The sequence below is a fragment of the Vitis riparia genome, chromosome 9, assembly GCF_004353265.1.
Source record: "Vitis riparia cultivar Riparia Gloire de Montpellier isolate 1030 chromosome 9, EGFV_Vit.rip_1.0, whole genome shotgun sequence".
Taxonomy (NCBI): Eukaryota; Viridiplantae; Streptophyta; class Magnoliopsida; order Vitales; family Vitaceae; genus Vitis; species Vitis riparia.
In genome coordinates, this window is record NC_048439.1 from 3,404,460 (window position 1) to 3,424,169 (window position 19,710).

At 32.6% G+C, this 19,710-nt stretch overlaps 3 protein-coding genes across 3 annotated transcripts; all 3 read left to right on the forward strand.

Annotated features, from left to right (window-relative positions):
• The first annotated feature begins 275 nt into the window (after window positions 1–275).
• Window positions 276–3,117, forward strand: LOC117921632 (cytochrome c oxidase assembly protein COX19-like). Its single transcript, XM_034839581.1, has 4 exons — window positions 276–360; window positions 1,034–1,122; window positions 1,319–1,416; window positions 2,683–3,117. Exons 1-4 carry the CDS (start codon window positions 351–353, stop codon window positions 2,780–2,782), a joined length of 297 nt encoding a protein of 98 aa, XP_034695472.1. The 5' UTR covers window positions 276–350; the 3' UTR covers window positions 2,783–3,117.
• Window positions 3,118–3,603: 486 nt separating this feature from the next.
• Window positions 3,604–8,110, forward strand: LOC117921982. The gene is made up of 13 exons (XM_034839929.1): window positions 3,604–3,646; window positions 4,329–4,707; window positions 4,853–4,944; window positions 5,202–5,360; window positions 5,494–5,830; window positions 6,104–6,225; window positions 6,316–6,388; window positions 6,465–6,688; window positions 6,774–7,026; window positions 7,155–7,277; window positions 7,372–7,542; window positions 7,765–7,824; window positions 7,911–8,110. Exons 1-13 carry the CDS (start codon window positions 3,606–3,608, stop codon window positions 8,022–8,024), a joined length of 2,148 nt encoding a protein of 715 aa, XP_034695820.1. The 5' UTR covers window positions 3,604–3,605; the 3' UTR covers window positions 8,025–8,110.
• A 2,758-nt stretch (window positions 8,111–10,868) lies between these two features.
• Window positions 10,869–12,827, forward strand: LOC117922421 (probable disease resistance protein At1g52660). Its single transcript, XM_034840558.1, has one exon. It carries the CDS (start codon window positions 10,869–10,871, stop codon window positions 12,825–12,827), a length of 1,959 nt encoding a protein of 652 aa, XP_034696449.1.
• Window positions 12,828–19,710: the final 6,883 nt, after the last annotated feature.

Consider the following 19,710-nt stretch of genomic DNA (forward strand, 5'->3'; position numbering starts at 1 on the left):
TTTTAACTCCAAAAATATTCTAATAATTAAACAAAAATGATAAATATATTAGTTTTTAAGATGATTAAGAATTGACAAATCTTGATATTTTTCTAACCCATTCAAACCTTGGGTGGGTTGAACCCATCCAAGTTGCAGATGGGATGGGATGCAATATCCAGGCCCAAAAATCTATCCTACTCTCGAACTTGGGCCATCTCTATTGGGCTGGGTGTGTAGAGCCCACCCCGTGAATGAAATCCACCGGGAGAGCTTTTGCTCTTCTTCTCCGCAGCATTCGGGCTTTCGTGGGACGAGCAGTGAGTGCAGAGACTGAAGTAGCGTGACAGAACAATCCAAAGCCGACAAATATGAGTTCAGGTACCCTCTTATGGGGTTTGATTTTTTATTTCCAATGATTACTATGATCATGGTGTTTCACCTTCTAGTTTGATCAAAATGCAAAAAGCCTTAATTTTTGCTTTTCTAATTATCTGTTTGGTTGCCCAGAAAACGGAGGCGAAAGAAAATCTGAGACCCATAATTTTTGTTGGGTTTAAAAGAAAAAACCGAAATAATCAATAAAAGGAATTCCCTTTTAACTGTTCTGGGTTTTCTTCACTGCTTAATTTTTTTTACCTTATTTTTTAGCAACCCAAGGGAGTAGTATGATGCACAATGGATGATTTTCTGGATTTTTTTTAATAGAAGAGAAATTTTTTATGAAGGTGCTGTTGAATTGGTATGGAAATACAAGGCTTGTTTCCGTTAGTAAGAATTTAGGGTCTTCGAAACCAAACCCATTTCTAATAATTAGGGTTAACTTAAAAACCACCTGCATTTTGTTCTGGAGTCCATGATACATGTTTAAGTTTTTATATTAGATTGTTCTCTTTGTTGGGTGGTTTGATTCATGAACCAGATCAGACTGTAGAAATCATTACTGTCAACTTTTCTTACTTATCAAATCTGTCTATTGAAAAGAAATAAAAATGCAGTCAAGGATTATTTCATTCTTTTTTTCATTTTATTAGAAAGTTTTTGATTTTGGCAGGTGGTGCATTTGGTGGAGCCAGGGGTGCAAGGCCAGTGCCACCGGAAAAAGGAATATTCCCTTTGGATCGCATGCATGAATGCGACCTGGTAGAATTTCCCTCATGTTTTCACTAGAAATCAGTTTTTACTTATATTTATGTTCATATGTTTTTTATGCCCTTATATTAAGCATAACAAGTTCTTGAACATTGTGTGGTTTCAACTTAAATTTCGGGTGTCTTTTGTTTCTTTGGCGATTTTTCCTTCATTTCATAGTTGCTGTTGCTGTATTGATGTGTTTCAGGAGAAGATAGAATATATCAGCTGTCTCAAATCCTCTGGTAATAACTCTGAAAAATGTAGGCACCTCTCAAAAAAGTACCTCCAATGTCGTATGGATAAGTAAGTGGATTTTTGTTTTGCTTTTCTCTTTATTGAGTTCGGAGATAAGTTCCATTTGTTTGGAGAAAATGGAGTAGTTGAAAGGGTGAACCTGTGAATGGGATAAGTGAGGATCGTTTTTATTTTTAAGGTGAACTTTGTCATGACTCTACTCGGATGGTTAAAGCTCCATTGACATATGAATGTGGCCTTTCCATAACAAAACCTTGGTTCAAATGTGAAATTAGAAGGCAAACTCTTTGCCTTTCAAGGTTAAGCTGAATCAGCTTAATTTTAATTTAGAGCTGTCTCAGGGTATTAATTTCTGAAAGCAGTGTAGTGACTCTGTGCAGGTCTTAATTTACTCAACCAAGATGTTATTTGATCTCCTAATTGCATTTGGCACTATAAGTAGATTGTCATTTTTTGAAGGGTTCAATAACTAGAACTAAGTTGTCATTGATGAAGTTGCATATTGATTCTTTTTCCTCTTTTTCTGTAGAAGGAGCTTTTCTTTTTTTGCAGCACCTTCAGAAAAATTGCTTATTTAGCGATTTTGTAGTTAATTTGAAGGAAAATAAATCCTCATATTTCAGTCTAAAGGATTTTACTTCTTCCAAAAGCTAGCCAATGGGATGCCATTTTGTCCTTTTCTCCTTTCTCCTTTTTTGAGTCAACAGTAGTGTTATTGGAGTGAAAACATGTCTAATTGCTAAAATTTTTAACACCAAAATTTGGATAAGGAGTTCCATATGGATTTTAAAGAAACCCTATTGAGCGGAATATTGGAACTGTTGCTGAGGGAGATTTGCTGATACCTTGTCCCATCTGAGTTTGATACAACTTTCTCTCTAATTGACAAATATAAAAAATGTGTATGTTACAAACTTTGGGTGATAATTTTTCTCTCCACTGATTCTTTATCCTCTAAGATTGAGATGTTAGTTCATGCCAATCTTCCCAACTTAGGGTGTGTCTGTAAATATGTCCAAGGAAGAATAACTTGGATAACCATTAAAGCATATTCTTCCTAGTGTAATACTGCTTTTATATGTGGAGGATTGAATATAATGGTGAAAATAAACATAAAGTAGCTTGTTGGTAAAACTCACTAGTCTCTCTCTCTCTCTCTCCCTCCCTCTCTCTGAACACCACCGCAGCCTCCTAGCTTCCCAGTTCAAAAAATATAAAAAAGAATAGAAAAACAAAAACATTTCTCCTGACTAGAGTGGTTCTTATCTGAAATGCTGTCAGACTAAATAATAATCTTTTGATGGGATCTTGCAGGAACTTGATGGCAAAACAAGACTTGTCAGAACTTGGATTCAGAAAGGAAGCTGACACGGTATCTTCTGAAGGGAAAAATGATCTGAGGATTGATTCTTGAAGCCCATCACCATTTGTTTTGAGAGCATGACAGTAGTTTTGCAAAGTGGAAGACCATTTCCCTAATTTTGATTAGTTGTTAATTTTTTGTTCTTTTGATACAAAACCATGTAAATGACCTAAGAAATCTGAGGATTACAAGCTTTTTACTGTGACAGCTATGCTCAAATTTAGGCTAGAAACTACAAGGGTAACCCTTTACTATTTTCTTGAATTTTCCCTGATTTTTGTTTGGATCCAGCAACATTTTTGGAAATTGTTATAAATATGCAAATAAAGGATGCACTGAAGCCCATACTCTGGGTTTTAAATGGAAGTGAACTCTTTATTCTTGTATTTCTGGAGGATGATATTGTCTGGGATTGTTTGCATTATAAGGTGGATACTGAGGAAGCTCTTACTATTTTACTTTTGTGCCAATTCTTCTAGCATTGATGGGGATGAAGTATGGAGCAGACTGAAAAAGGGTCTTGTTTTGGGAAACCATTGTGTTTTGAAGCTCGATATGCCATTCTTGATAATAGCCTACTTTCATGGAATTCTTTAAAAAACAGTTTTTCTTCTGGTTTTAGGACAGAAGAGACATATGAGATAGTGTGGGAGATTTGGGTTTGAGCACCTATACACAATAAACTTCCTTTCCAATAAACAAATGACAGTTCGTGTACTTCAAAAAATTTTGGGCTGGCGGGAGACAAACCCAAGAAAAGAGACAAATATTTTAGTAATTTCTTTATTATTTTCCAACCATTTCTCTGTGGTCGCCCAACCTCTCCATTTGTTTCTGCACTTGGTCCTTTCCTTCTCTCTCTCTCTCTGGTTCCATGGCTTTCCTTCTCTCTCTGCAACTCCCCCATTCATACTCGTAATATCTCTCTCTCTCTCTCTCAAAATCTCACTCACTCTTTATATATATATAATGAAAGTTAATGAATAAGTTCACTTTTCAACTTCTATACCAGTAAATGTATGTCTCAATTGATTATCAGCCTTTTATATTTGTAATATTTAGTCTGTTGTGTATCATCCATCTGTTGAATTTTGAGTTAAAAACTGCTCTCAGAACTTTGTTTTTCCAACTGGGTGTAGTGTTCATGAACTTTCCCAAGTTTTTGAGATTGCCATAGAGTTTTGAAATTCTGGGGAAAATTTTAATGTAGCTAGCATTCAAGTAATTAGGCTTGTTCATTTTATTACTTATTTAATTTTTTGGAGAGAGGGAAAAATCATAGGCAGTATGTTGAGATCTCCATTACTTACCTAGTGTATATTTCTTGAAGTTAATTGGTGTACAAAATTTTCATGACTTGCTGATGGTGATTCAGTTGGAACTTCTCAACATCTTGGTTTGGTGTTCCATATCTATATGTAAATCAACTACCCAGAAAGGTAGGAAGGTTGCAAAGATGTTTTTATATCCAAACATTTGGTCTTGGACTTGGAAAAAAAAAACGAAGCTTCCATGTATTTGTGTTAATTGTAGCATTACATTGCCTTCTGAATTCCAGGACTAAAAGATTCATGATTTTTTTTTTTTTGTGCCCCAGAAACTTTGAATCAGAGGACAGAAGAACAGTAAGGAGCAATGCACCTTATTCTTCAAAGTTCAATGGCAAGAAGAACAGAATTTTGTTTACATATTCCACTTATTCATCAAGGTGGTTTTCTTCTGGGGTGCCATCATCCATGGTTTCTTCAGCTTATTCTGATCAAACCAATAATGAGAACGTGCCTCCTCCGGTTAAAGCTATCAGTACCAAAATGGAATTCAATCGGGTGAATTGTCTTGTGTGGGTATTGCATGAGTCTGCTAGGAGCTTTTCCCACACGGTTGAATCTTTTGAATTGGCTAGATGCGGTCCAGAGCTAGCAATGGCTTGGGTGGGAGTTGATGTGCATGCCTGGCATAAACGCATTGCCCATCAGGTATGCACTTACACAAAAAACATTAGCACTAAGTGATTAGGGTTCTTCCTCCATAAACTGATACAGAGTATTATGCTTGTACTTTTATGACTTTCTTGTTGGCAAGATAAATTTAAATAAGAATTATACCATTGTGGTAGGACAGGTAGCAGTGTATGCTTTGTTAAGAACTGCAATTGAACTGGAATTCTTCCTTTCTCATGGACGCTGCAACAATCCTTCTCTAGTTTGTGAGATGTAAGTTCTAAAAGCGTCTTTTAGAAGTCTAATGTTAATGGATTTGCTTTAGTCCTGGAAGTAGTAGTTGGTTAACTAGTGAAACTTGCACATGCTATGCCTGAAAACATCTTTTTGAAGTTTTGTTTGAACTTCCATACATGTTGATATTCCATCTCTTGTGGCTCAGTTTTGATGTCTCTTCCTCACTTCAAAGGCAAACGGTGATTGCAACCTTGTATGCTAGGACTAAAATTTTGTTCCTTCATTTCATTCAGCTTGTCCCCAATAATAAACTCGGTTGAGCAAAACATAGAAAGCCAGCTGAAGGCAAGGCACCCAAAATTGGTTGAATGGTTTAGAATGGTGGAACTGCCACGTGTAGCAGGATTTTTCATTCCATTGTTGAAGAAGTGGTCTATGGAATATGCTGGAAGGTTAGCTCACAGAATTCTCAGCTTTTAGTATAACATTGTTGAATCTTGGACAAATTCCCACTGCTTTTACAAGTTTATTTTTTCACCTAGTACCTTGAATTGGGAAAATAGTATAAAACACAATAATTTTCAGTGGTGTTGCAGGGATTATTCTGGCTATAAGCTGCTGTGTGGCAGTAGGAAAATTGGGTTCTGGCCATATTTCCTGCCCCTTGTTTATATTGTCTATTGAGGAAGCATTAATAGAGCTCATGAATTTGTCACATAGTCTTGTTTCAGTGGATAAATTGCACCAGTTAGCCACTAAGGCAGGTTTTGAACAGGAGTTCCTGTATAATTTTGGTACAAAGATTCTGCCTAGCCAGAAAAGTGAAGATGTAGAATTTTGGATTGGTTTGGCTCAAAAAAAACTCGCTAAAGCAATTCGCAGAGAAAGTGTATTTTCAGGCCTTCAGACTTTTCAAGACAAGGTCAGTTCAGTGATTCATGTAATAACCTCCTGCCCTTTGTCATGGACACTCTTGGACAATCCCTAGATAATTTCATTTTCAATTTACTGAACCATAAGAGTTTGTTCTAAAGGATTCTATCAAAGCTAAGTGTTCAAGTTCTACAAAAGCAAACATATAGTTATCATCCCAAATGTCAATCCCTCATTCAGAATTGTGAATATTTGAATGCTAAGGGAAGTATTTCTCATGTTCTAAGCCCTGGTCTTACCTTTCTCTATTAATGGTTGACAGGTTCAAGAGAGTAATTGTCTGGCTACTCTAGGAATTTTTGCATTTCTGGGAAGAAAAACAAGATTATTTTTGTTAGGAATGGGAATAAAGGATCTTGATGAGCAGGTTAAGGACTTCCTCAGGTATATCACTCTGCATTTTTTTTTTTATAACCCTTTTAAACTTCTCAACTTTATCCTTAGACTCCAGTAGGTTCAATGCTTTGATTTCAGTTACTTGGAGTGTGGTAGCCTTTTCATTTACCCCAAGTTTTCTTCACTCTCTGTGTATCAACTTTTCATGGAGGTTAGTTAGTTTCAACACACTTACAATAGGGAAGGTAATATATGAAAATATTCTAATATTCAAACTCTCTTTACAGGTAGTAGCTGATGAAATTGGATGGCTTGATTTTTATGCTGCATTTCCTTTCGGATTCAATCAAGAGAGAAGGAGGTCCAAACAGCATGCCATCCAAGCAGAGAAAGAGATTATTTTACATACTGTTTTTACGGTTTGCTATGATGTTTTCTCTGGGTTTGCACATTTCAGCAGTTCAACTCAGCAGCCCTTAAATGCAGACTTGTTGGCATTCTTGCTCCGAAGGTAGTAAGCATAATCTCAATTTTAAATTTTCTTTCCTGGAGTTGCCATGATTGTTGATTTATTTTACTTTTTATATTTTTTTCAGTCAGAGCCTGCTTACTAGTTGTTTGGAAGACTACTGGGCTGCCTATGATAGATCAGGGTATGATAATGCCGATTTCTCAAGCAGTCAGCTGCAGAAGATTGCAGAAAGAAATGCCCTTGACCAAACACAATCCACTGGAACTAAAGACACTACAAGTTCATCTGTAACCTTGGATGCACAACAGAAGGTGACTGACTTAATGGCAAGGAGAAATCTAGAAAAAATACCTCAGTCTGGAAATAAACTGAGCAAGGTATGAGTCCTCAATGGATAGATGGACCCAACAACAACTGTGAAGCACCATTCTAAAATTATTCTTTGTAAATAAGTGACTGCACCACACAATTTTAGGCAACAATTACAATAATTTGCTGCTGGCAGGCTAGCTGCAAAGTGGGGACAGAGACAAGAACCCTGGTGGAGACAGGAAGGACAGCTGAATCAGAGGCTCTGCATCAAAATTTACTCAGGAAATCCAGCATGAAGTTGATATCTACAAGCTCTGTAAGTCCAATGATCATCTGACTCGATGATTGGTAAAAAAAAAAAACCATGTCAAAGTTCAGATGCTAATGCTTCAAATTGAACTGTGTTTAAGGATATATTGATGGGCACTCAGCTGCTCTTCATAGACATCATGGCTTCTCTGGAGCTTCTGCTAAAGCAAATGCGTGGCCGCAGGGTTACAGAAAGGGAAAGAAAGAAGCTAAAACAAACACTAGCTGATATTGCTTCACTTATCCCAATTACAATTCTAATGCTACTCCCTGTAATCACCTACTCATCAACTCTTTATTCTCTAATTTTTTATCTTTCATCATTGGCTGAAGTAGCAGTTCGCTCTCTCTTTTCATATCCATGTTTGTGACTTTTGATCAGACAAAATGAATTATAATTGCCATAGAAGACAATTTATCTGGGCTTGCATCAACTGTCAAAATAATTATAAGAGAGGTGCTTTAAAATCCTTTTATCTTTTTCTGTGATCCAGGTATCTGTTGTAGGGCATGCGGCCATCTTAGCAGCTATAAAAAAGTACATGCCATCCTTGGTAATTCTTGTCACCCTTTCCCTCACATTTATGGTCTTATCCTTTCTTTCTGCTAATCCTGTTTCATTGATGATACTGGATATTAGATCCCATCTCCATATTCCTCCGAGCGACTGGATGTTGTAAAACAACTGAAAAGAAGCAAGAAGATGGAAGTTCAGACACTGAGCAACCAAGAGGATGCATCCTCTGCTATATAAAAAATAAATGGTTGATGCTAACGTGTTGTCTATTGATCACCTGAACATGACATGTATACATTTCTATGAACGTGTGGATGCTTACATATATTCATTGGTGATGATCAAATTCGTAGGGTCAAAGACAAATAATTCTACTATTCTAAAGTAGATTTTAATTAAACAAATAGCTTTAGGTATTGTTCACTAGGATGACAAATATATTTAGTAATTAAGAAAGAATATTGTGTGAATTGAGATGGTGATGATCAAAAGGTGAGATGGTGAAAAATCATATACCAAAAAAATCGGTTTCAAATGAAGAAATGAAATTGACCAAAATTAGAACAAAATTTATTAATGAAAAAACATTCAGATTTTGAATCCACTATAAATCAATTTCGATATTAAAAAAGTCAATAAGATCTTTAAGTTATCAAGTTAGGTTGAAGACATTAAAATTTCATCTAAACTGATATTTAATTTAACTTTAAATTTAAATCCATTAAAATATCAAATTATAAATCTTAATTGCTTTGATCAATTATTCACAATTAAGCTCAATTTATCTTTAACTACCTTCTAATAGATCTTATAATGAAACTTTATAATTTCATCTTATCAATATTAAATATTTGGCAAATTGATTAAGATTATTATATTCTTTATTAAAGGAAATTAAAAGATATTATTTTTCTCAAGTTAATCAATTTATTCAAGACTATCTTTCAATCTTAGTTTCAAGCTATTAATTCACCATGTATCTTGACTCTAAATCCTTCCTCCTTTGATAAAAATAAAATCTAGTCACTCATGTTTGTGAGATTATACTCCATACAATATGTTTAGTTAATAAGAAAATGAAGGAAAATAAAAAGAAAATATAAAAAAAAATTATTACAAAACTTCATTTTAAAAAGATATAAAAATGGTCAAAAGATTAAAAAAAAAAAAACTAAAAGATAAAAAAACTAAAATGAAAGTTTCTTATAAGTCATTTGATCTGTTAGCAAGTATATGCGAAATTTCCATGATCATATACAATGATGAAAATATTAGTTTTTACTAAAATATACAAAATAAATATCACTAAGATGAGATTAAATTGATAATAATACATATTATATATATATATATATATATATATATATATATATATATATATATATATATATATATATATATATATATATATATATATATATTTGTCTTAAATATGCTTAAGAATATATATCCACATAGCAAGGGAGATTTGCCTTCAAGTTCTAATCTCTTCCAAATAATACATATTATATATATATATATATATATATATATATATATATATATATATATATATATATATATATATATATATATTTGTCTTAAATATGCTTAAGAATATATATCCACATAGCAAGGGAGATTTGCCTTCAAGTTCTAATCTCTTCCAAATTTGTAGTTTTGACTCCTTTGGCATGATAATAAGAAATTGCAGTTTCTTCTCTTTTAAGCATTTTTCAATTTTCACCCAAGCTATCTCTTCTCTTTCCAACAATTTCAATCTTCTTACTAGACAAATAGACTTCAAATCAAGAGAACTTATTGCCTTAAGATTTGTAAACACGTTTATTAATTTTTAGCATATAATTTGGAATTCAAGAAATAATTCAATTACCACTAAAAATTACAAACTAAAACTAGTTCAAAATTAATATTATTTCTTCTCTATACTCCATTATATTTGTTATAAATTTTTAAACTAAACAAATGAACTTCAAATAATGCATTAGATCTATTAATGAGTAAATTTTTAAAAATAATTTGGAACTAAAAAATATGTCCAATAAATACCAAAAAGTGATAGACCAAAACTAATTTAGAATAAGTCACAATTTTATTAGTGCATGTAATTATACTTTTATGAATTTTTTTGTTAAAAGCAAATAAATTCAAAGTGAAGTGAGATTTAATGTTTTAATTTTTTAAAAATAAATCTATTAATTTTTAAGAATAATATAAAATATGAAAAATTTATCCAATTAATTACATATTGAATCAAAATTAGTTTAAAATACTGTGTATGAGCACTAAACATTTATATACAACGAAAATTTTCACTTATGTATAAAAAAGTTTATTGTCAGTTTTTATTTTTCTATTGAAATCTTTATATTTAGTTTGGATCATGAAAATACATAAGCAAAGGGGAAAACACATCATTCATGCAACTTACAAGTCACTTGAGTTCAAAAGAAAGGATAAGAATTGAAAATGGAGCTTCAATGATGAAAGCAAACAGTAGGGGCACTAACATGGAAAAGATGAAAAAGAAGAAAAAGGGGTGGAACCCAACGTAAAGTAAACATCTCCTTTACAGGCTGCTGGCCACAATTTACTGCCTGCTAAAATGTCTTGCATAATCCATGAAATTAATGTTCGTCTAATCTCCACAATTATAGCTGCAAAAAATTTCTTTCTGGGTACCAAAAATCTCTCTTAACAATTGATGTTCAGGTGTCCAGAAAATTAATCATAATTACCAAAAGGAGCAGAGCATGACTGGTCCGAATCTTTTCAGGCTAAGAATGAAAAAAGAAGAAGAAAGCAGCATATGTGGGACAGGAGAACCACCACTCCCATCTATCCCTTTGGATTCCCATTACAGATTGTCTACCACAATGACCCACCAACGCGTCTTGCATAATCTACCCACCAAAAAGTTTTGATGCGGGAATATTTTTTCTTTCTTTTTTTCTTTTCTTTTTTGGTGGGCTGTTAAGCAACTGTTATTCATCAGATCCATTACGGCAACTCACCCATCTCCTCTTTTGAGTTCTTCAGTTGTCTTTCAAACTCATCTTTTTCCTGTCATCCCCTGAAGCAATGGATTGTGTGAGCCCAATCCTGGACGTCGCCACCTGCTTGTGGGATTGCACCGCCAAGAGAGTAGTTTATATTCGTAAGCTTGAAGAAAATCTCAAGTCTTTGGAGAGCTCAACGGAGGAACTGCGCAACTTAAGTAAGGATGTGATGGGAAGAGTCGAGCGTGAGGAGCAACTACAGAGTAGGCGTACGCATGAAGTGGATGGTTGGCTCCGCGCTGTACAGGCCATGGAAGCTGAAGTGGAAGAAATATTGCAAAATGGGGATCAAGAAATCCAACAGAAATGTCTCGGAACCTGTCCTAAGAATTGCAGGTCAAGCTACAAGCTGGGGAAGATTGTGAGAAGAAAGATCGATGCTGTGACTGAATTAAAGGGCAAAGGGCATTTTGATTTTGTGGCTCATAGTTTGCCTTGTGCACCGGTGGATGAGAGACCGATGGGGAAAACTGTGGGCTTAGACTTGATGTTCGAGAAGGTTCGGAGATGCCTGGAGGATGAGCAAGTAAGAAGTATTGGGTTGTATGGAATTGGGGGTGTTGGAAAAACCACCCTCTTGCAGAAAATCAATAATGAGTATTTTGGTAAAAGAAACGATTTTGATGTTGTGATGTGGATAGTGGTGTCGAAACCAATCAACATAGGAAATATTCAAGACGTGATCCTGAATAAATTAACGGCCCCAGATGACAAATGGAAGAATCATAGCAAGGAAGAGAAGGCTGCAGAAATATACAAGTTGTTGAAAGCCAAAAACTTTGTGATATTGCTTGATGATATGTGGGACCGACTCAATCTCTTGGAGGTGGGGATCCCTGATTTGAGTGATCAAACTAAGTCCAAAGTAGTACTCACTACCCGATCTGAACGAGTATGCGATGAAATGGAGGTTCATAAGAGGTTGAAGGTAGAGCGTTTGACACGGGATGAAGCGTTTTCTCTGTTTCGTGACAAGGTTGGTGAGAATATCCTGAATTCACATCCAGATATAAAAAGGCTTGCTAAGATCGTTGTTGAGGAATGTAAAGGATTGCCGCTTGCCCTCATAGTCATCGGGCGAGCAATGGCTAGCAGGAAAACTCCTCAAGAATGGGAGCAAGCAATACAAGTGTTGAAGAGTTACCCAGCAAAGATTTCAGGTATGGGAGATCAAGTATTTCCGATTTTGAAATTCAGTTACGATCACTTGGACAATGACACCACCAAATCATGTTTCCTATATTGTTCGATATTCCCTGAAGACCATGAAATTTGGATTGAAGACCTCATAGATCTTTGGATCGGGGAGGGGTTTATGGACAAATTTGTTGATATATATGCAACACGCAACCAAGGAGAGGAGATTATTAGAAGCTTAAAACTTGCATGTCTCTTGGAAGGTGGTGTATCGGAAAACACTTGCAAGATGCATGATGTGATCCGTGACATGGCTCTATGGTTATCATGTGATTATGGGAAAGAGAGACACAAAAGTATTGTACTAGATCATGTTCAGTTGATTGAAGCATATGAAATTGTGAAATGGAAAGAAGCTCAACAAATTTCACTATGGCATTCTAATATCAATGAAGGACTCTCTCTATCACCCTGTTTCCTCAATCTCCGAACTTTGATTTTGAGTATGAGTAAGATGAAGTCACTTCCAATTGGATTCTTCCAATTCATGCCTGTCATAAGAGTTTTGGATTTGTCGGAGAATAGAAATTTAGTGGAGTTACCTTTGGAGACTTGTAGATTAGAGAGTTTGGAATATCTGAATCTATCACGTATGAGCATAAAAAACATGCCTATAGAGCTGAAGAATTTGACAAAATTAAGGTGTTTGATATTAAACTATGTAGAGGGGCTTGAAGTAATCCTATCAAATGTGATATCTTCCCTTCCAAATTTGCAAATGTTTAGTAGGGAACGGCCCTTGGTCCAGGATATTGTGGAATATAAGGAAGTTGGAGTGTTGTAGGAGTTGGAGTGCTTGCAATACCTGAGTTGGATAAATATCACCTTACTTAGAGTCCCAGCTGTTCAAAAATACCTCACCTCCTTGATGTTGCAGAAGTGTATACGACGTCTAGAGATGAAGATGTGCCCTAGTTTGAAGGTGGTGGAGCTACCACTTTCGGCTTTGCAAAGACTCACTGTGCTTGAATTTTGTGATTGTAAGGATTTGGAACGTGTTAAAATAAATTTGGGACTGTCTCGAGGTCATATCTCAAACTCAAACTTCCACAACCTTGTTAAAGTGATTATTTATGGGTGTCGATTCTTGGAATTGACCTGGCTTATTTATGCTCCAAGCCTTGAGATGTTGTCGGTTTGCAAAAGTTATAAAACAAAAGAAATTATAGGGGGTGAGGAGTGTGGAGACTTAGAAATTGAACAGCAAAATCTCAGCATCTTCTCAAGACTAGTGGAGTTAAATTTGCTTTTTCTCCCAAATCTAAAGAGTATCTACAAGCAGGCTTTGCCATTTCCTTCCCTTAAAGAGATCCATGTGCATGGTTGTCCAAATCTAAGGAATTTGTCATTGAATTCCAATAGTGCCACCAACACTTTAAAAATAATTAAGGGGGAATCAAGCTGGTGGGAGGAGTTGGAGTGGGAGGATGACAACCTCAAGCGCACTTTCACTCTGTATTTCAAAACATGTTGATTGAAAGGAGGAGATGGTTGTAAAGTTCTATGTCATGGAGGTTTGCAGGAATTGTTGGGTTTCCTTCATTTCCTTTCCTCCCTGTTTTCTGACTAACCCATCGGTCTTCCTCTCCCAGGTACATTTTTTCTTTTTTGCTTCCATTTGGTGGAGAAGACCTTCTTACAATTGTTGAGTGATTGGATGTTGGGAATGCATAGCAAGAATAGCATAAATAATTGTTGAAAATAAAGAACCTTTCGTATGTACATGTGTTGTGAAGTTTTTTTTTTTTTTTTTTTGTATCAAATGTCATTTTGAATGGTGATCAATTTCCTATGTTTCTATTGCCTCATGTGTTTTATCTATAAAATTTGACCATTCTTAGCTTAAGTTTCTACATTGAAATATTCTGAATATTATCTTAAGGGGAAAACATCTTATAGTGTGTGATCCCATGGGTGGGGTGAATAGATACTTCTCCAATTTAAAAAGTTTTGCATTCTTTGATTCAATTATAAGATTTTGCCTACCCTAAACATTATTCTCTTTTAGAATTTAATATTATTTAAAAAAAAAAAAAACAAGTGTAAGGATTAAATTAAAATATGGGTTAAAGCATAAGATTTATTTTTTGTAATTTAATCTAATTTTTATTTATATTTTGATTTATTAAATATTAAACTTATATAATTTTATTTTTATTTTTTTGGGAAAATAAAATAATAAAAATTCATAATTATATAAAAACAAAATAAAATTATTTTTTGATGATTTTTAGTAATTTGTTGATGAGTGGGGAAAATTTTTCTACTTTATATCAATATTATTGGTTTGGTAAAAAAAAAAAAAAACTTATAGGTGAAAATGAAGTGTCACGTACTTTCCTAGTTAGCTTTAGCATGATTGTTTTACTATGTTCAATGTCATTCACTGCTATGCATGGACCCCAACTATCATGGAATTTATTATTCTATTTCCTACTACTAATCAGGAAATTGAATTTGGTGATAGAAACTCAAAAGACTAGCATCCCTCCCAAAACTTACCAATATACTCAACAAAAGACAAACATCCCTCCTGTAAGGATCCGTGAAACAACCTACAAATTTATCAAACAAAGAGGCCAACTGAGAACTTAAAGACAGACAAACTAAGAGAGAGAGAGAGAGACAGAGACAGAGATCAGATGATTGCTGCTTATGGCATGCCTAAGATCCTACATTCGAATGCTAAAATCTATGAATGGTACGGTTATCCTTTTTTCCCGAGAAATTCTGTTCTTCCATCAACAAAGCCATACAATGCATCATTGATAAAATAATTTACCCACATTGACATTGATTTGTAGTCAAGGATATAGCCTCCAACAATAATATAAATACCACTTACTTAAAAGAAATGATAAATGAAACAGACAAATGAAGATGATGGAAAATGCAAGCACAAATGTAGAGAATGAAGCACACAAGATGAAAGGCGCTCTCAAGCATAAATTTGAGAAATCCTCACACCCACTACAAGAAAAAAGATATATGGTGACATTTATAATAAGTCACTATAAACATAGGGTGTCATTACAATATAGCGTCACTTTATCCACTGACACCATAGAGGGTATCAATTGGTGACATATTTCGAAGCGACACCAAAGCAGATAAATGGTGACACATTCAGAAGTGACACCATATATTTTTAGTGATGCTTAATTTGATATAGAGTTGTATGAGATATATAAGGTGTCATATTAAATGCATCATCTTTGAGTTATGGTGTCACGTTAAATGTATCACCTTTAATTTATGGTGTCACATCATTGTAAATGATTATGGAAGATATGGTTGTTTTTTGTTGATTAGTTTGTAGATTTTTGTAATGCTTATTAATTAATAAGACCAACCTGTGTAAATTGTCCATAAATATAATAATCATATTATATTTAACTTATATTTTCATAATGCTTATAAATTAACTTGTAACACATTACATCATCCAATAATATTTGTATATCAAATGTTCACAAAATAATAGTACATCAAACACATCAAACCCACCAAAACTAAAAAAGAAAAGTGAATACACATTAAAACATGATTTAGAAATGTTAAGCTTCCCAACATCATGTATACCTACATTTCATATGCATAAAACCGGCTAACCATAAAATGACAGAAGAGTTGCATCCAAAAACCCAAAATTCTCAATTCCAAATAAAGTAATGTTTATGTCCAATAATGTATGACATAAGAGTCATATCTAAAAGCCTAAATCTTGTTGCCTCTTTCTTCTTTCTTTTTATTCTTCATACTGTCCTCCCAAGAGTGTATACCTGCATTTCATAGTTTAATGAGGTTTAGAGTTCTTATTGAAAATAAAAATGTGACGTTATAAACAATAAACAAATCTAAGTACTAATATTTTCTTCTTCTTTTTCCTTTTTCTCGTTTTGATATAAAAATAGTTCGTAAAGAAATAAGTAATGTTATACAATACCAATGGAAAATTCAATCATATAACAACTAAGGGACTTACCGTGAATGATCACGATACATCAATATGATTCATGATTAGTTATAACACAAAAGTAATCCATTCTTCTCTAATTTCATCAAATTCTACTTGAGAATATGTTTTTTTGGTCATCAAACTGAAATCAAATGAGAATAACATTAATATCACAATAATTGGAAGTATGAAATTATATACAATTCATTAAATGAGTAAAACCTTTAAAGCAATAACTGTAAAATCAACAATTATTTCTTTAATGAATCTTATAACAAAGTAGTCACATTTGAACTCAAATAAAAACAATTCAAGAAAATAAAAATAAATCAAAACTACAAAATCAAAATATAAATTTAAAATTTTAAAAAAATACTAATTTTCTACTTAAAATTTGCACTTTTTATTTTTTTTATTTTTATAATTCATTTTGTTTTTAAAAATCATTTTTAACATCTAATATATATATATATATATATATATATATATATGTATATATATATATATATATGTATATTTCTTGGAAGGATTTTTTTAATTTCAATATTTTTTAAAGTTCATTTTGTGAAATAACAATGTCCATTAAATTTCATCTCAATTATATAAAATAAAATTTTAGTAACAAAATATAAAAATGTTTTCAACTACTAATATGATAAGATATGATATTATAACAAGTATGAAAATTGTGCATATAAGACAAAAAAAATCTAATTTTTTTATTAAAAAATGTTAAGAGAAAAATTAGAATGAGAAAGAATCAAAGAACTTTTCATAAACATTATTGATTTTTTAATCATAACAATTATTAATATATTGGTTCATTTTTAAATACTTTCACAAGAATATATTTTAACTACAAGTTATTTTAATTTATCAAAAGATTTTTAGGAAATGAACTATTATCCATTTATTATTATCTTATTTTTCAGAAAATATTTTCAATCATTTCATACACGTTTTCAACTACTAAAATTATTGTTTTTATAGAATAAACAAAGAAGCATACACTTATCCTCCACTCACTAAGTCAACTATTACAATCACCATAATATTTTATTCACCTACCAATATCTTATTCCATTTAGATAACTCTCTCAACAAAATCATTTTTACAATACTTTTTACTCTCCTATGATATTGAATATTTTATTCCATTTAGGTGACTCTCAACACAAAGGAATGTCTTCTTAGGTTAACCGAACAAAGACTTTTTTTTTTTTAGTTTACAATATGTATAAAAAACAATTATTTATTACAAGGAATGTGGTAGAAAGGTCATTTTATTTTTAAAGAATTTTTTAGAATTTCTTAAACATTTACAAAGAATAGAACCTAACAATTTTATTTCTAAAAAAATTGATCAATTCAAAAAAGAAAGAAGAATATTATTTTTTTAAGGAAAGTTAATAACCTACTTTATTCTTGAATTATCTAAACAAAACTTACTAAAAAATATTTTATCCCAAATTTATTTTCAAAACTTTCTTATTGACAACTATCTCATATGTAAATTATTTTATTATATAGAGAAATTCTTATTTTATTTTTTTTAGAGAAAAATTCACTTGTTTATTAAATATCAAAGAAGTCTATTTTTATGTCTATTATATATATAAATCCTCTTATTTTCATACAAGAAAACTAGTGTATCTCTCATTCTCAATTAGACAAAAATTTTCAAAATCATTCATTTTTCTTGTTTTCATTTGTTTTGGGGCTTATTAGCAATGAAACAAAAAATATGTTAGAATGTTAAACCTTGTTTTTACTTTCCTGGAACTCGACAAAAAACACCATTTACAAAACCCACATCATAGATATACTAAATCAAGAGATATAAAAAAACAATTGTACTAACAAATATTTTTGCATTAATAAAAAAAAATGAAGATGATAGATAAGGGATTTTGACTTACCCGAGATTTTACGAAGCAAAGAATATCAATTTTAGGTGTGCCGACCATGGGTGTGAGAAGAAGGAGAAGAAAAAGATGGTTAGGGTTAAGCAATAAGATCTTTTATATTAGTTAATGTATATATGGAAAGAATGGACTTTTCATAAATTGTTCCTACTCACTATTTTAAAAAAGGGCCCATTGAGTTATAAAATTTAAAATTTTTTATTTCATATGGTGTCACTTCCAAAAAATGACACCATAAATCTGAAATTAGCATCATCTAACTAACCTAATTGAAGATTTTTTATATGATGTGTCACCTTTATAAATTTTAAGCTCAATGGTGTCATTATTTTAAATGTGACACCATAAATAGTGACATCATAAATTATTTTTGTAGTAGTGACCACAGACAAAAACAACTTACTTGTCCTTCAAGAATCCCTAATCCCTCCTTTTGTATTTCACTTTTCTTTTACTTTTTAAAATAAGTACAAACCAAACAATTCTATCACTAAGAATTCTGAACACCTAATACCGTATATCATCTTGTTGAAGACACAAACATATATTATTTCCTTTCCCTGTTAAAGTGGAAGAGAAGTCGGTACTCCACTTCTGTAGTCAATGACCTTCGAAGATTTGGACTCTTGTAGCTTCCGTTATCATTCTTCCTTAGCGAATGACCTTGTGTGATACTACTAATTCCCTGTTTGATAGGTGTCCTTCCAAGACCAACTACCTCACTGAGAAATGATTTCTTACCTTCTGATGGAATCTCATAGTTTGTATTCCCAAACCCTTGAATTCGTCCATTAAGAACTTCTGAAGGTTGCTGGCTTATTTTCCTCTGCAGCAAAGATAGCAGAGATAGTTTCTTGCGCCGTGTCTCGAACAGCCTTATTAAGGGCATCCCCCTTCAAAGCATCCAACTGGCCCTTGTAATGGAGTAACTGTCGCACAGCCACCGAGTGTCTTTGCATTTGCCTTCTAAACTCCACGCCTGACTTTCCCACCGCATATTTAATCAACCTTAGAGCCTGTGCAATATTCAATAATCCATAAAAAATAATGTGGAAACAGCACTACCGAGATGAACTGTCACACTTGTCATCGAGTTTCTTCGAAGTGAGAGAGACGTTGGGCCAAGGACTAAACCCACACCAATCGGCCCCCGACCGATGCCTTTTAACTCAGGCTTATACGGGACGCCATCTATTAAATAGAGATTTATTTTCTCGATGTGGGATTGCTGTAGGCTGTAACTTAACGCTTAGAAAAATAAAAAAATAAAAAAATAAAATCACTTCCGACATCTAAAGGGCTATCGAGCCCAGGCCCTTGGGCCCACATGGATTATTAACATTTTTTTTATAAATTATATATATCTTCTGTAAATTATAAATATATATTACATAATTATATTATAAACTAATTAAAATCAATTTAAATCAAATATAAATTTATAAATAAAATTATCAATATTTTTAAATAAAAAATACTTATATTAATATCATCATTTTTTTTTGTTCTTCAATTAATTCAAATATTAATGCATTGTCTAGTACATGTATTATGTTACTAATTTATTTTATATATATATAATAAAATAATTTTAATATATGTATTATTGTTTTTATTATTATTTTATGAAGTTTTCATAATATTTATAATTTTTTATTAATGTTTGGTGATATTTTTATCAAAATTTTCATTGATATTTTTCAATATATCCATAAAATTTAATTATTCATATATTCATGAAAAAAATGATATTTTTTATCTTCCGCACATACAAGCAAGACCCA

Bases quoted from the DNA above. Each gene is read 5' to 3' on its own strand.
- LOC117921632 (XM_034839581.1), top strand. The intron at 1,123-1,318 runs GTAGAATTTCCC...GATGTGTTTCAG, and splicing joins GCATGCATGAATGCGACCTG to GAGAAGATAGAATATATCAG. The intron at 1,417-2,682 runs GTAAGTGGATTT...GGGATCTTGCAG, and splicing joins CTCCAATGTCGTATGGATAA to GAACTTGATGGCAAAACAAG.
- LOC117922421 (XM_034840558.1), top strand. From the start codon at position 10,869: ATGGATTGTGTGAGCCCAATCCTGGACGTCGCCACCTGCTTGTGGGAT.
- LOC117921982 (XM_034839929.1), top strand. From the start codon at position 3,606: ATGGCTTTCCTTCTCTCTCTGCAACTCCCCCATTCATACTC. The intron at 5,831-6,103 runs GTCAGTTCAGTG...AATGGTTGACAG, and splicing joins TTCAGACTTTTCAAGACAAG to GTTCAAGAGAGTAATTGTCT. The intron at 7,543-7,764 runs GTAATCACCTAC...TCTGTGATCCAG, and splicing joins CAATTCTAATGCTACTCCCT to GTATCTGTTGTAGGGCATGC.